This window comes from Manacus candei, unplaced genomic scaffold (assembly GCF_025592945.1).
Source record: "Manacus candei isolate 608988 ecotype Guabito, Panama unplaced genomic scaffold, ASM2559294v1 h1tg000064l, whole genome shotgun sequence".
In the NCBI taxonomy this organism is placed as follows: domain Eukaryota; kingdom Metazoa; phylum Chordata; class Aves; order Passeriformes; family Pipridae; genus Manacus; species Manacus candei.
In genome coordinates, this window is record NW_026138112.1 from 2,960,882 (window position 1) to 2,975,900 (window position 15,019).

At 39.8% G+C, this 15,019-nt stretch overlaps 2 protein-coding genes across 4 annotated transcripts in view; one reads left to right on the forward strand and one right to left on the reverse strand.

Moving 5' to 3' along the window:
• GNAZ (G protein subunit alpha z) overlaps positions 1-6,437 on the forward strand; it is a 52,875-nt gene extending 46,438 nt beyond the window's left edge. For both annotated transcript variants that reach the window (XM_051805360.1, XM_051805359.1), the window contains one exon: positions 4,358-6,437. In XM_051805360.1, coding sequence (XP_051661320.1) covers positions 4,358-4,702 — 345 coding nt within the window. In that variant the 3' untranslated portion in view covers positions 4,703-6,437. The remainder of the gene's footprint in view (positions 1-4,357) is intronic.
• The window catches only part of RSPH14 (radial spoke head 14 homolog), a 76,475-nt gene extending 62,704 nt beyond the window's left edge, over positions 1-13,771 (reverse strand). The window contains exons 1-4 of one of the 2 annotated variants that reach the window (XM_051805363.1): positions 13,598-13,771; positions 12,805-13,254; positions 10,809-10,911; positions 10,510-10,628 (exon numbers count right to left, since the gene is read on the reverse strand). In XM_051805363.1, the coding sequence (XP_051661323.1) occupies positions 10,510-10,628; positions 10,809-10,911; positions 12,805-13,003 (421 nt within the window). In that variant the 5' untranslated portion in view covers positions 13,004-13,254; positions 13,598-13,771. The remainder of the gene's footprint in view (positions 1-10,509; positions 10,629-10,808; positions 10,912-12,804; positions 13,255-13,597) is intronic. The other variant, XM_051805364.1, reaches the window with a different exon arrangement.
• Between the last annotated feature and the right edge of the window lie 1,248 nt (positions 13,772-15,019).

A 15,019-nucleotide genomic window follows, 5' to 3' on the forward strand; every position in this document is an offset into this window, starting at 1 on the left:
AATTTGCAATTAGCCCCCAACAAGGCCATCTGGATAAAGCACTGGCATTATCTTGCTTATACCCCAGCTTGTGTATAATTATAAAATTACAGCAGCACATTTTTTTCTGACCACCTTCAAGATTCCAGACCTGGAAAAGACACTGCAGAGAAGAATAATACCTTTTCCTATCCTTATTTTTGCTCCATGTTAATAGAAAATTTTAATAACACCTTTGGGAGTTGTACAATAATTTATTCTATTTTTATTATAATGAGCCATAACCCTCTCAAGTTCACTTTCCATATGATATGAACAGTAGTTTTGCAATATTAACAAAACCAGAAATGAACCTGTTATGTCAGGAGCATATGAGTGGATACATCACATATTTTCAGTGTCAGCCTTCATCTTAGAACAGTGGACATACCACCTCTTAAGATATAGCAGAGATCACCTGGCTCTCGTGCATTGCTGTTTGAAACATGGATGATGCACTGAACAAATCATAAGCCACCACCTGGAATTTATAAAGGCCTTGTCTTGCCATGTATATTTTTTTCTCTTCGATTTGGATTTAATTGTTTGTCATTTAATTCCATGTGGAAAGTGAGACTGAACACTGTTTCATGTCTCCATCTTGACAGGTAAAAACCAATCAGAATAATTTCAATTAGTTTTCTGTACTATATATGGAAGTAGGTGCTGCCTGTTTATTTTTCCCTAAAGTTTTCCTAATTACCTGGATGACATCTTAGTGTTATTCACAGCTGAAGGATGAGATGCCACCCAGAGGGACCTGGACAAGCTCGAGAAATGGGTGATGGGAATCTCATTACATTTAATAAGACCAAGTGCAGGTGCTGCAGCTGGGTCAGGGCAACCCCAGGACCACTCCAGGCTGGGGATGGACAGATGGAGAGCAGCCCTGGGGAGAAGGACTTGAGGTGCTGGTGGGTGAGAGCTGGACATGCCCCAGCCCAGAACCCCCCTGGGTGCTGGGCTGATCCCCCAGCGTGGGCAGCAGGGCAGGAGGGGATTCTGCCCCTCTGCTCCCTCAGGTGAGCCCCCCTGCAGAGCTGCCTCCAGCCCTGGGGAACAGCACAGGAAGGACATGGAGCTGTTGGAGTGAGTCCAGAGGAGGCACCTCTCCTACAGTGAGAGAATTGGCTTTGTTCAGCTTGGAAAAGAGAAGGCTTAGGGCTGACCTAATTGGGGCCTGCCAGTACCTAAAGGGAGCCAACAAGAAAGATGGAGACTATTTACAAAGGCCTGGAGTGACAGGACAAGGGGGAATGGCTCCTGTGACAGAGTAGGTTTAGATTGGATATTAGGAAGAAATTTTGCCTGGTGAGGGTGGGGAGGCCCTGGCAGAGGCTGCCCAGAGAAGCTGTGGCTGCCCCATCCCTGGAAGTGTCCAAGGCCAGCTTGGACGGGGCTTGGAGCAACCTGGGCTAGTGGAAGGTGTCCCTGCCCATGGCAGGGGGTGGAACAAAATGATATTTAAGGTCCCTTCCAACCCAAACCATTCTATGATTCTAGGATTTGAAGACTTGGGTTTTCCTTTCTGACACACTTCCTCATTGCTCAGCGATACATTTTTCTACCTGTGCTCTTAAAGTTAAATCATGACATGGATTTGGGGGTTTCATTTCCCAAAGTATGTCATGCATTTTTACCATGCAACCACAGCCCTGCACTGGTATAATACAGCCTGCACCCTTGTTGGAAATGATTCTTGATTAACTTGCTTTTAACTAAAATAAATCCTATTTAGTTTAGCTAAGGATTTTATGACTTTCAGATATCCAGCCAATATTATAATAATATTACACTGAAGAAGAAATTTCTTAGGTGTCAAGATGAACAATTCACTATTTTTTTTTTACATCACATAAGGGATCACCAAGTTTACAGTAATCAAAAAACTGTCATCCTCTTGTATGTGTTCATTACATTTCATAATTTATGGAAGGGTTTTAACTCTGCTTTTGTCCTTGGATTACAGACTCCACGGGAGGATTTGGGAGCAGAGGGACAGTGTTATGACTCAGTACAAAATACAGTAATAAACACAAACCTCTTAAAGTGCAATATCCCCTTGGCATGATTATTCTGAGAGTTGGCCAAAAACCTATATTAGCTCTAAAAGATTTTTTTTCAGCCTATTAGTAGCAAAAGCATTTTGACCGAGATAAAAATTTAATTATCAGCTACAAAATCAGGAGAGGAAAGGATGAGTATTTGGAAACAGATGTATGATGTTTTTAGAGGATTATCTGTTGTGTCAGGATTTGCATTGTGAAAATAAAAAAGAAATGCTTAAATACATTTTTAAAGCTACGTTTTTACACCTACAAATCTGTCTATATAAAAAGTAGGCTTGAGTTCAGATGACCCCACCTCTACAATGGCAGAAGCAAACAACCAACCCCCAGGAGCTGAACTGTGTAACTCTGCTTATATTTCAGTGTGTCTTTAGGGCTTGGGAGTCAGAGTCCCCCATGCTGGGGCAGTGCCAGCCCTCACGGTGCCCCCCTGTGCTCCTGGGGCTTTGGAAGGCCCAGGAACTGCCAGCAGGCTGTGGGTTTAGTCTGTAAGCCCAGAATGAAATCAATGCCTTCATGGAACTCTGAGTACAGAGCATGCAGTTCTGACCATGTCAATCCTTAGCAAATGAAAAGGAATAGTAACACGAAGAGAGGAAAGGAGGAGAGGTAATTTGAAAAGCTTGTGTAACCCAGTTTGCTCCTGTTTCAGCAACTGTGCATTTTTAAGGGCTAATTTTTTCAGGATACTGTTTTAGTGCAACAATAATGATCCAAACTGTTGCAGATTTCCTTTGAAGTAATAACAATACATTTGCAATCTCAAAGAAACCCCACAACAAAATAGAAAGTAAATTTTAAATAAATTATATTTTCATATTATTTTTTGTGTAATAAACAGTGAATGATTTTTCTCTTTTTATCTCATCAGTTGCAATATGAATTGACTCTAGTGAAGTCAAGGGAGATGCACTAGACACAAATGACACAAATTTCAGGAGAATTAGACCCAAAATACTGTTATTTCTATCAAAAGCCAAAACCGTCCTGTTGCTTCCACTTTCCAAACAGGGAAACTGGCCAAAATACTTCACAGTCAAACAACAAAAATGCCTGGACTCTTGATTATTTTCACAGAATCACAGAATATGTCGAGTTGGAAGGGACCCACGAGGATCATCAGGTCCAACTCCTGGCCCTGCACAGAACAATCCCCAAGAGTCTCATCCCCTCTGAACAAAAGCCAGACAAATGGAACATGAACATATTTGCAAAGTCTTGTAAACAAAATTTACTCTTTGTTTCTGATATCCCAAATCCCTTCTGTTCACTTACTCTGGGCCACTGCACTGACTCACAATGTACACATAATGTTTTCAGAAACCTGAACGTGCTGGAAAACATTGACCTTGCCAAAAATGCTCGATTAAGATATTTTCTGTATCTACTTTTGACAATACTTAAGTGGTATTTATTTTAATAATCTAGAATATTTTCAAAACATTACATCTGTTTACACCTCTTTAGAGGTGTAAAGCAGTGAGTAAACTGAGCCTCCCAAGGGCCTGGTACCATGGACAGCTCCAGCTGCATCAGGAGGAACAGTCACAGTGGCAACACGTGAGGAGAAATCCTGCCGGCGCCTGATTTCTGACAGACCTCTCTGCGTTCAGTCTAGAGCAGCGTTGCATTGGAATTCCAATAATGGAGTTTACCTACTCAGGGCAGCAGACAGATGTTAAACACATCTGGCTAAACTCAGCTTTCAGGTATAAACATTCAACTTGTCCCACCACAGCAGGATGTGGTTATTGTGCATTCTTTCCAGCTTCCCATTATACAGTAAGGAAAAAATTCTGAGTATGTATGGCATGCTAAACTACACATCTAATGATGTAATGTTATAACTGGGCTGTATTAATTCCATATTTTCAAAAAAATTTAAAAGCAGAATGTTTTTGTGGTGTGAAATCCTTAGAAAACACTCATCCCTATTAAAGAATCTGTTATCAGTGCTAATTTGAATAGAACCATGTTTTCCCAAGTTGCACCTATTGTTTCTAAATCTTCAGTTTTAGACTTTTCTCCATAGTTGCCAAATATTTTATAAAATAAAGGAAGGAGTAATGTGTGGTGAAATATATTGTATGAAAATAAGTGAATTAAGATCCCTGAAATTTCCTGGTCAGGTAAGATGGACAGTGACCAAATGAAAGAAGACTTGTTTCTAAAGGCAGATTTTGCTCCCTGCTAGACAATAATGTATTTTGTGTGCTTCCCCCAGTCATGCTGAAACCCTGCTGTTGACACCGCTGTTTCCTCTCCTACAGAGTCGAATGGCAGAAAGTTTGCGTCTCTTTGATTCCATCTGCAACAACAACTGGTTTATCAACACTTCCCTCATCCTTTTTTTGAATAAGAAAGATCTGCTGGCAGAAAAGATCCGCCGCATCCCCTTAACAGTCTGCTTCCCTGAGTACAAGGGGCAGAACACGTACGAGGAGGCCGCAGTCTACATCCAGCGCCAGTTCGAGGACTTGAATCGCAACAAGGAGACCAAGGAGATCTACTCCCACTTCACCTGTGCCACTGATACCAGTAACATACAGTTTGTGTTTGATGCAGTGACAGATGTCATCATTCAGAACAATCTCAAATACATTGGCCTCTGCTAAGAATCCTTGGGCTTAATCTGTTTTCCTGGAGCGATAAAAAAGGGGTTAACCACTTCCACTTCTAGTGGGAAAAAAGGGGGCAGTGCTTAATAGCCCAAGGAGAGAAAAGGGAAAATCTGATGTATGAACACAGTTTCTCTTATGGCCCCTTAACTTGCTACATCATTTTCCACAAATAAATGTTCTGGAGAGTGAAAGTCTCCTCTCCGAAAAAACCACACACCCCCAGTGAAAAAAAACCCAAAACAACCAACAGCTCAAAAACCCCAAAAAACAAAAAAAAAAGAGATTGATGCCTAACTCTGTGGAGATGTTTCACCACAGTCACTGCACTTTTAACCCATTCGTTTCATTCCATTTCCTGCAGTGGGAGTGTTACCATGTTCTGTGTAAGAAATAATTCTTCATCCAGTTGTCCTAAAGTTTTATTGACATAAAGATCTAAATGTGGTGAGTGGCAGACGAACTCGTTTGCAGGGTGTGGAGCAGAGTCGTTGTGTTGGGGAGAAAAGCCAGTTCAAACCAGAAGCTACAGAACAGGAGAGTTTAAGGGAAATACTGCTGTAATTTGTAAAGAACAGGCACATCCCCACCATATTGGCACCCCCAGTGAGGAGTCCATCCCCCCCACCCTGTACACACAGGCACATGCACACAGATATACTATGTACACACCTCTGCTTTACTTTACTCTTTCTCATGGACACCTTGCCTATTAAAGGAAATGTTGGTGCACAATGTTTTGTGATTTCCAAACTGACAAGCAGCTCCTTGTGCTCTTTAAGGCTTCAAATATGCAGCAAACCCCCACAAAATTAATCTATGACTAGGCCAAATTAAGGTCAGTGTTTCTTCTACTGGTAAGGAGTTTTATACATCGAAACAGTCTTCTTTTACATCTTTTTTTGCCAAATCTTGTGGTGTTTCACAAAAACCAAACTATATTTAAGAAGTAGGTTAGTGTTCCTTTTTTAATACAGATTAAAAAAAATAAATCACAAAGCAATTTTTTAAATTATTGTTGTAGTGTCTGGGTTGCTGAATGTGAAAGTTGCCAACGGACAATTCTGTTCCACTGCTCCAAATATATTCTGGGAATTGTAATGTTATATTTCCCAAGCAGCAGGAGCCATGGAGATTGTGTAGTATATAGCCTCCAAAGTCTTTTTTTTTGTTGTTTTTTTAAATTATTTTTAAAATGTGATGTACTATTAGAAGGTTAAAGATGAGCGATATGAACAATAACTAAATGTCTTGATATTTCAATTTAATAATTTAAATTATTTACAGTTTAGTGAAATTAAGGAAACTGAAGAGATGCATTCCTCAGCTCCAGGTTTCATCTCAGAAAGAAACACTACTGGATGGAGTAACATTCCGGCAAAAGTTTGAATGCATGAGAAGCTCTGTGGGACTGTACTGGAAAATCTCTAATGGATCATATAGACCCAAGTCTTTGGTCAGTTGATTCTTTCCCCTGCCATAGAAAAGACTTCTTAAAGACTTCAGTGTAAAGTTGGTGTGTAAATAAATGTTTGATAACTGTAAAGCACATACGTACACAGAGACACAGACACACATGCACACTGGAAAATCACCTTCTACTTTTGTTCCCCTGATGTACTACGATTAGTGCAAGAAATCTCAGCCAAGGGCTCTCAGAAAATTAAAACAAAATAGTTAATAACATCAACATTTAAATTGTCCACTTAAAAAATAAATAATTCAAATGATACTGAATGTGTCTACAGTGTGTTCATTAATTAGTGTTATGACAGTTGCTTAATCAGGTAATATTTGGGGTGTTTTCTTTCCTTTATGACAGGCTGCTGAGGTTTCTTTTATTTGCTCCAGATCTCCTTCCTCGATTTATTCATTAACATTCAGCCATTTCAATATTAAGCAATTACACTTGAGCAACTGAGTGAGATTTAAGGGATGTGTTCCCATTAGTCCCATAATAGCCTTACAAATTCTGGTTGCATGTTATTGTTATATTTTTGGGGGAGACTGTTAGTTATAGACCAAAATCACCTGTTAGAGAATGGTGGATAATTTTCATTCCCTTAATCATTTCTGACACCAGCTGAAAATATTTGATAGTGCTTGGATAGCTTTATTGCTTTGATTGCTTCTTGGCATTGCTACAAAATGCATTAAAAAAGTCCTAATCTTTCTTATCTTAAGAATCCTCTTTTGACCTGTTTGAGAATATCAAAATGCAAGCTAGGATTTTTCTAAGTGACCCGGAGACTTCAGCTAATGATGAGCTGGGACTGCCAAGAGAACTACAACACTCTTGAAGGCAGTGATTCAAGCAATAATAATTTTCAACCTTGCTAGAGAATGCAAAATAAGAAAAATATCCCCTGAGGCTTAAGTCACAGGTTAAGACTCTTCAGTCCAGACATAATAATGGGGAAAAGATCTGCCTAATTTTGAACATGGTATTTTTTCCTTGTACTAAAGACACAGGGGCCCTTTAAGCATTCCCTGATAACTGTTTTCAGCTGAAGAGGCAAATGAGCCAATGAGGCTTTGCCTTCACAGTATAAAAGGTCTGTCATGGCACAGAGGGAGGATTTAGGTCTCACTTGTAGTGAGAAGGTGCTGCTGCCTGCTTGGGATGTTTGCAGTCAGGCTGCTTGACTCGGTGAGTGAACTAAAGCAACGTGGTAATTGCTGGTACAGGATCCTCTGCACTTTGTTTACTGGCAAATTGCTCTCATTTCTTTGGGAAAATGTACAGCATTTCTAGTCTGATTTGCTTTCTCTACTGTGATACCCTGTTGTTAGCTGGAGGAACTGTGGAAAAGGTAGGAAGTTAGTCAGGGCTTCCTTTTCCAAGGAAGGGTCTATTAGATGTTCTGCCTCCTTCACCTCCAGCTTTCATGGGACTGTGGCCATTAAAGAAGGGAGAAGAAAACACCAGCATTCATTACAGCACAGCTTCAAGATAAGAAAGCTGGATAAAACCAAAAGTGTAGTCAAGTTACGAGGAGGGTAAGAGACATTGTATAGTAAAAACAAATCTTTATTCAACTAAGAAGGCCCTTCCAACATAAATATTAGAGACAACCTACAGTGAAGTGGAGAACCCAGATATTTTAACCAAGGCCTAAGGGGATTTCTAAAGAAAAGCAGCCAGTTCCATTTCTCATTGAGTGAAGGCTGCCTTGGGAAGGAGAAAATAAAGTAAAACACCACCTGTATTCCTACTTGACTTGAGAAAAGCATAGATATTGGGAGGAACAAAGAACTAAATAACTGAGTTTAAATAATCAATTCATATAATTGTGTTCTCTGAATAGCAATTTCTTGCTATTAACTCTCTAATAATTTAATTCCTATGATGTTTTTGATCTTAATATTCTGAGTAATTCATGGTTACTGTTTTCTAGCTGAAGAATTCAAGATGTTAAAATAAATCCTGGTTTTATACAGAAAATTCTGTATAAAAATTGTGATTGTATAAGAAAACTGAGGCATAGGAAAGTTAAAACTAAAAAGTCTGGGGTGAAGACAGGTGCTGAAATTAAATCCCTTGACTCTTAGTCATCCACCTGGATAAATCATGCAATTAAATTTGCATCTATTTTCTCAGTTCTCAGGTTTATCAGTGATGCAGTGCACTGCCACCTGAAAGAGCTGCATTAATACAGCTGGGATTTCACTTCACCTGGGCAACAGTGACATTCACAGAAGAGATGTCCCATCTGCTGCAGTAAGAATGCCATCTGTCCTTTCAGCACTGGTACTCCATGCAGCAAAACAAGTTTTGAAGGGAAAAAGGTATCCTTAAACAGTCCTTATCCACACCTCCAGGTGGCTATCATTTTTCAAGGGTGGAATAGTGGAGACACTGAGAGTCAGTAATGTAAGAGAAATATTAAATCTTGGGCTCTTCCCAAACAGAGGTTCTGGCAAGCTTAAAAATCCATTGCCCCATCCAATCCACCTCCATCTTTGTCTAAAAGGATTTAGTACCCCAAACCAACAGGACAGACAATAGGTAAGAATTATTAAACTTTTCCAGTATTAACCATATCATAATGAAAGATGTTTTTTCCTAGAACTATTTTTGCAGTTGTTATTGCCCAGGTCACTCACCATTGCATAACACCCTTTCACTAATGTTGTCAAGTACTGTGTGTGTCAACTGATTGTTTATACAAAGAGTGAAAGTTTTGCTATTAATTTTTTCAATGTTCTGAATGTTCTCTTCCTGCTGGTTCTTCTTCCTCTTTTATCCTCTACTAAATACATAGCCTATCTATCCTATTTTTGTCTTTCTTTTGCCTGTTAATTCTTTCCACTAAGTTGTTGTTTCTTCTACAAATGTTACTCTTCAGGGTTCTCCCAGTCTTTGTGGATTTTCCCACCTTATGGTTTTTAACTATCCCGCTGTTCCTGGAAGATACTGGTATACATCCTTAAATTTAGGAATCAAAAACAGCCTGTAGGTGGATTTGCTTAAAATAACCTCATGTTCCTAAATTGGAGCAAGACCAGGTGTCCTGGCAAAGAGCTGAGTGGAGTCACTGACCACCTCCCAGTTACCACAAACAGCCACACCTGGTGCCAAGTGCATGTGCAGCTTTTGTCTCTTTGTCTAGCACAGAACATGTTGCTTTACTGGCCTGCAAATCTCCTCAGCTCTAGAGCACATCAGCAGTCGAGCTGTGGGATGGTGCATTAGCTGCTGACTTGCCCCACCTGACCCCAGGTACCTCCTATCTCATTATCTGCACGAGGTGTAGCAGTAAATGCAAAGAGGAGGACAGACAGTTTCTTGGCTCAAGAAGGCTGAATTAGCAAGCAGAGGCTGTTTCTGTATCTGTAATTTGTCAGATGAATTATGTCAGGCCTTAGGACTCTTACTACCTATTGGAAAATGTGTGGCTATCCCTGATAATTCCCCAAATTTTCTCACAGCAAAAAAGTTTTTAGCACCTTTCTGTTTTTCTTGTAAGTAGCCATCTGTGTGTGAATCCGTTCTGCAGTGACACAATTCTGCTCAAGGAGTTATCTTCCAACCCTTAAATACACACATGTATATTTATTTTATATATATTATATTTTTATCTAACTAAATAGAAAACCACCTTTTTTTTTCAAGGATAGTTACTCAGAGATGCTTTCACAGACTTTTCCAAGAAAATCTGTTTTTCTATGATGATGTTCTCAAGGTTGTTTAGCCCAACATATTAATATCCTTCATTTGGATTCAATTATTTAGGACTTTAGAAAGGGGTAAAAATACATCTTTAGATTTTTAGGATTCATGTACACTCAGCAAGGCTTTAAGAATTCATTTAATTCTTTTTAAGCACCAGCAATGTAACAGAATTCCTCAGACAATATACCTTCCCATTATTTTAAAGAGTATTGATAATTTCTATCTACTGAAACTTTAATTTTAAAATTATAATTTTGATCAATTGGAAAAGTTTAAGACTAATGTTCATATTAGAAAACTTAAGAAATTAGTGCACCAGGATGAACAGCTGATCCACATTTTGAACACAAGAGGACAAAGTGAATTTTGATGCAACATTCTGAAATACAAATTTAAGCATGTAGTGCACAAAACCTGTACCTTGAGCAGGGAGCCTTAACTTGCATAATTAAGAAAATGAGCAAACTAAAGAAAACTAAGCCGAGCAAAAATAGAAAAGATACTGGGTTTAAATATGATTTTCAAGAAAAATAGAATAAAATAAAACTGCAGTGTAGTACATTGGTAAACTTACCTGATTTCTTCTCTGCCTTGTCTATTTGAATATTTAGCTACTTTAAACCCCTACCTTCAGGTATTTTTGCCATCATATCAAAAATCAGATGGATGTTCTTCCGACAGATATCAACTGGATCATCCAAGAGCCCAGTGAGGGCAGAAATGACTCCATTTTGTATCAGCCCTTGCCTGAAAACAAAGGACAGATTTAACAGAGCATGATGAAACTCGTATATATGTGTGAGATGCTTACCTACTCTTACTTATGTTGCATTTCTCTTAAAACAACTTAGAGATTCTGTTCTTGTGTCTCAGTGAAACATCTCCATCACTTCCCATAGCATTCAGCAAGCTTGGAATTACACCCACCTGCCCACACTGTGCACACTCATCAGGTAGAGAACCTCTGTTGCCTTTTGCCGGACGGTGTTGTCAGGATGTCCCAGCAAAGTCTTCAGGTTAGCCAAGAATCCTGGGAGACACCACAGTTCATTTTAGCACTTCATTTGAAATAGCAATACTCATTTTTCTCTCACAATTTGAAGTGCAAACAATCAGAACTTTTAAGTTGTCCTGACAGTGAAATGCTCATTGTCATATCTCAAGTGGGGAAGAAACTTTCAAATTTCAAGGCCTACTGCCAAAAATGTCATGCTGCAAACAAGCTGCTGACTTATCTATCAAGTTAAATCCTAATCCTGCAAATATAAAGTGACATAACTCTAAAAATAAGTCAGTGGAGCTATTGATGTCTTTGGAAAAGCATGTGTTTGCAGGATTGATGATTTTTAAACTTCTTTAGGTGTAGCACAGGCTACATAAAAACAGTGTTGCTTTACACACAGAAATAAATATGGTGAACCATTAATGATTCTGTGTATGCACAGGTAGCACTGGCAAAAAAAAAAACAACACAACCCCAAACAAACAATAATCTTCCATTACTTTGGCAGCTACTGTTAATCAAACAAGACCTTAAAAAATTTTAAACATGATTATTATCTTTTATGAGGGGAAAAAATACAAAGGAAGTAAATGGAGAAAAAAGCAGTGGCAAACTGGAAGACTTCAGTGTAACATAAAGAGGTATGTAGATACACAACACGTTGCTAAAAATTGCAAAAGAAAGCTCATGGTTTTTCTTTTCTCCAAAATCCAAACCTAGGATTCTTCTAAGTGCTGGGATAAAGGGTTTTGAAAATAGTGATGGCCAGATGTAATTGTGATGAGTCTGATAAATTTGGTTATATTGCCTTCTGTCTTAATTTCTCATGAAGTTCCGGGATTGGTGTTTTTGCTGGATCTTTTGTTTGTTTGTTTGTTTTTTGTTTGGGTTTTTTGTCTGTTTTGTTATATGCTTATTCTACAACCACTGAGACACCTCTAAGGAGTTCTGCATAAAAAGCTCTTTATGTTTTGTCTCTCTGATAAAATTATATCTGGGTGTGCCATTTTATTCACTGCTGAAGGAGTTAATGACAGAAGATGACTTCAGAGATTCTGTAAACTTGTAGATCTTTTCTGAAAATTATTTTATTAGTTATTAATTAAAATGTTCATCAGAATTTTTTCCTGTTATTATTAGGGGATCTGAGATATGAGTATTTTGAGCATCTCAAGCATGACAGATCCAGGAAGGTGAAACTGTCCTCTGTCATATATGGTAGAAAATGTCTAATGAAGAAAAACAAAACTGGGGATTTTGCCTTTTTCCCCTGCTTTAGGATAACTAAAAGTCTTTCATTTTCCCCTTTCTAAATAAAATATATTTAGCAGTTTTATGATAATACAAATTTATAAATTCACTGCTTTGTTTATGTCTGAAAGGTTAATGGATAACAGAATTAGAAAACATTCCAGGCAAATGAAATTTAACTAAGTGACAATGGGAGTGGTGATGGTGGAGTTTCTAACTTTGGACTATTTAAGCTTTTTTTTTTTTTGTTTTTAATTAGTATATGTTAGGAATTAGCTAAATTCAGAATAAAGACTGGGGACATGGTTTAGAGGTGAATATGGCAGTACACAGTTAATGGTTCAACTTGATCTTAGAGGTCTTTTCCAACCTTAATGATTCTGTGGTTCTACAGAAAAAAAATAATATGAACTAGTTTTGTATTTAGGGGTTGAGAAATCTTAAGAGTGAGGCATTGATAAATCCTAAAGTGAGGGTAACTCTTAAAATACTGCCATGTATATGGCACTATAATATTCTTTACCTTTCTAAGGTAAAACAAACAGAAATTTTCCTGGGTATTTTGTGTCATCAAAGATATTGTAAGGAAAAAGTAACAAAGAAAGGAAAGTGGGGTTTCCCCCTCACCCTGCCCTGCTGTGTCAGAGCTTATGACAACACATCACTTACCTATTTCTATTGCCTGGTAGACCTTTTCTGGGTCATGGGCCAGATCGCAGAGCGCCATCAGTGCCCGCTGCTGCGTCAGCAGCTCTGCAGACTGTAACTCCTCGTTCAGCTTGGGAAGGGCCCTCCTCCCAAATGCCAGAGCAGCTTTCGTGGGATCTATAGCAGGGGGCAGGTAGGCTGAGATACGAGGCTGTGCCATCCCCAAGTTTCCTGGGAAGGATTCTCCCTGTCTCTAAAAATACTCCAAAATGGCTGTACTTGGTGACTGGACAGATAATGTGCCAAAATGACACCTACTGACTTTGAACAGTGCTCTGTGTCCCAGAGGAGCTATTTTAGCACATGAACACTGTCGGGAAGCTGTGAAAGAGGCTGGACTGGTGCACAGTCACCAGCACTAATATCTGTTCATCTGCTGAATTGTCTTCTGGTTCAATTCTCGACTGAACACTGTAGAGAAAAAAAAGATAAAGAAAGAAGCTTAGAATTGCAAGATGATGGAGGTAATGTTTTTCAGAGGATTAAAACGAAGCGGCCCAATGCCCCGAACCAAAAAGGAGATCAAAATAATAATATTAAAGCTAAAACAAGCAAAGTGGCATGGTTTCAAAAGGGATCTAGTTTAAACCCGCCCTCAGAATTCGGTAACGTTTGATAGAACGGGCGGTGGCTGCCCTCCCCTCAGCACGGAAAGCGGCTCTGCTGACAGAACCATAAGACGTCCAGTATTGGAAACTGCTCCACAAAAAAAAAAAAAAAAAAAAAAAAAAAAACCAACCAAAAACCCACAAACCAAAGAGCTGAAAAGTTAAAACAACCGCTAGACAACTCCGTTTCTCTCTTCAAAACCGAAGGAATGCACTGGATAACCGAAGGCTCCGTGTCCCGCCGTGTCCCGGTTCCCGCCCCTCAGCCCCTGCCGGCCGCGCACCGCGCGCGTGCCCTGGTTGCCACAGCGCCCGCTCTTTGCGTACGCGCCGCTTCGTGAATAGCGGCTGCTCAGCCGAGCACCGGGTCCGGCCCTGCGCCAACAGCGTAAGTGCCGCGTGTGGCCGCGGCTGCCGTGAGGGAGTTACGCCAATGGCGTAGTGGGGCGCGGGGCGCGGCCGTGGAGCGCCGCGGGCGCTGAGGGGCGGCCCCTCAGGGCGGGGGGTCTGTGAGGGCACGAGGGGACGGCGCCCTGGGGTCCCGGTGTGGGGCGGTTCTACCTCGCCTCTCTGCTGAAGTGTGCGGTCTCTCTTCTCGCCCTCTGTTTTCAAAGTAGTTACAGTTGAGAAAAAGAAAAATTGAGAAAAATTCAGAGTGAACACAATGGTGGTCGAGTTACGGGGCAGGAAGACAGCAGGTGAGCGCCTTGAGATGCAAGGGTCGAAGAGAACTCAGGGAGTTTTGGACCAGGTTTTCTTTCCTAATCTTCTCCAAAATGTCACTATGAACAGCTAGAATGTGTAGCAAAGGTTTCTGTTATCATTACGTAGTTTCACAGATGTTCAGAGGAAGGGGCATGGGAAGAACATGCCATTGCAATGTTGCTGGCAGAGCTTATGGGTGTTCTGGGTTGTGAGATGTGATCTGGTATCAGGGAAAAACTCTGGATAGCTTGTACTGTGAAATATTTGGTCTCAGTGCAGATAGAGAAATTGTCAAGATTTTTTTCATTATGTCTGAGTAACAATTATTATAATCAAAGGTTTTAAACTGGATTTTACTGATCCAAAGTAATTCTGATCAACCGCATTAAAATACATCACAGGAATAGATTCTGCTTTGTTGATCTTCAAAATCCATAAAAGAAAAATTACTGCTTTAAAAAGTATTTCCTGGAAAGGATTCATTTTTTTTCTGCAAAGTTCTAGAGCAGATTATTTAAAGAAGAGTTTACTGTCCTAACTATATATTTGTGAAGTTGCACCATATTTCCATAGGAAGAATGTGAACTTTTTTCAGGGTAGAAGGGGCAGGAGAAAACTGGAGACTTCATTTATCCTTCAGTGTTGACTCGGCTTTGGGCATGAATTTTGCTGTCTTGTCCTTCACCACAGCTTGGAATACTGATGTTGTTAGTGGTCATGGAGTTAACTTATTTTATGTATGCCTTCTGCATGCCTGCCTCAAATCCTTTGTCTATCCACAGAATCTGCTGGTGCTCCTGTTCTTGCAGCGTTGAGATAAGGAGGGTTGTGATGCTGTGGAGACACCATGTTCCCAGCCCTCC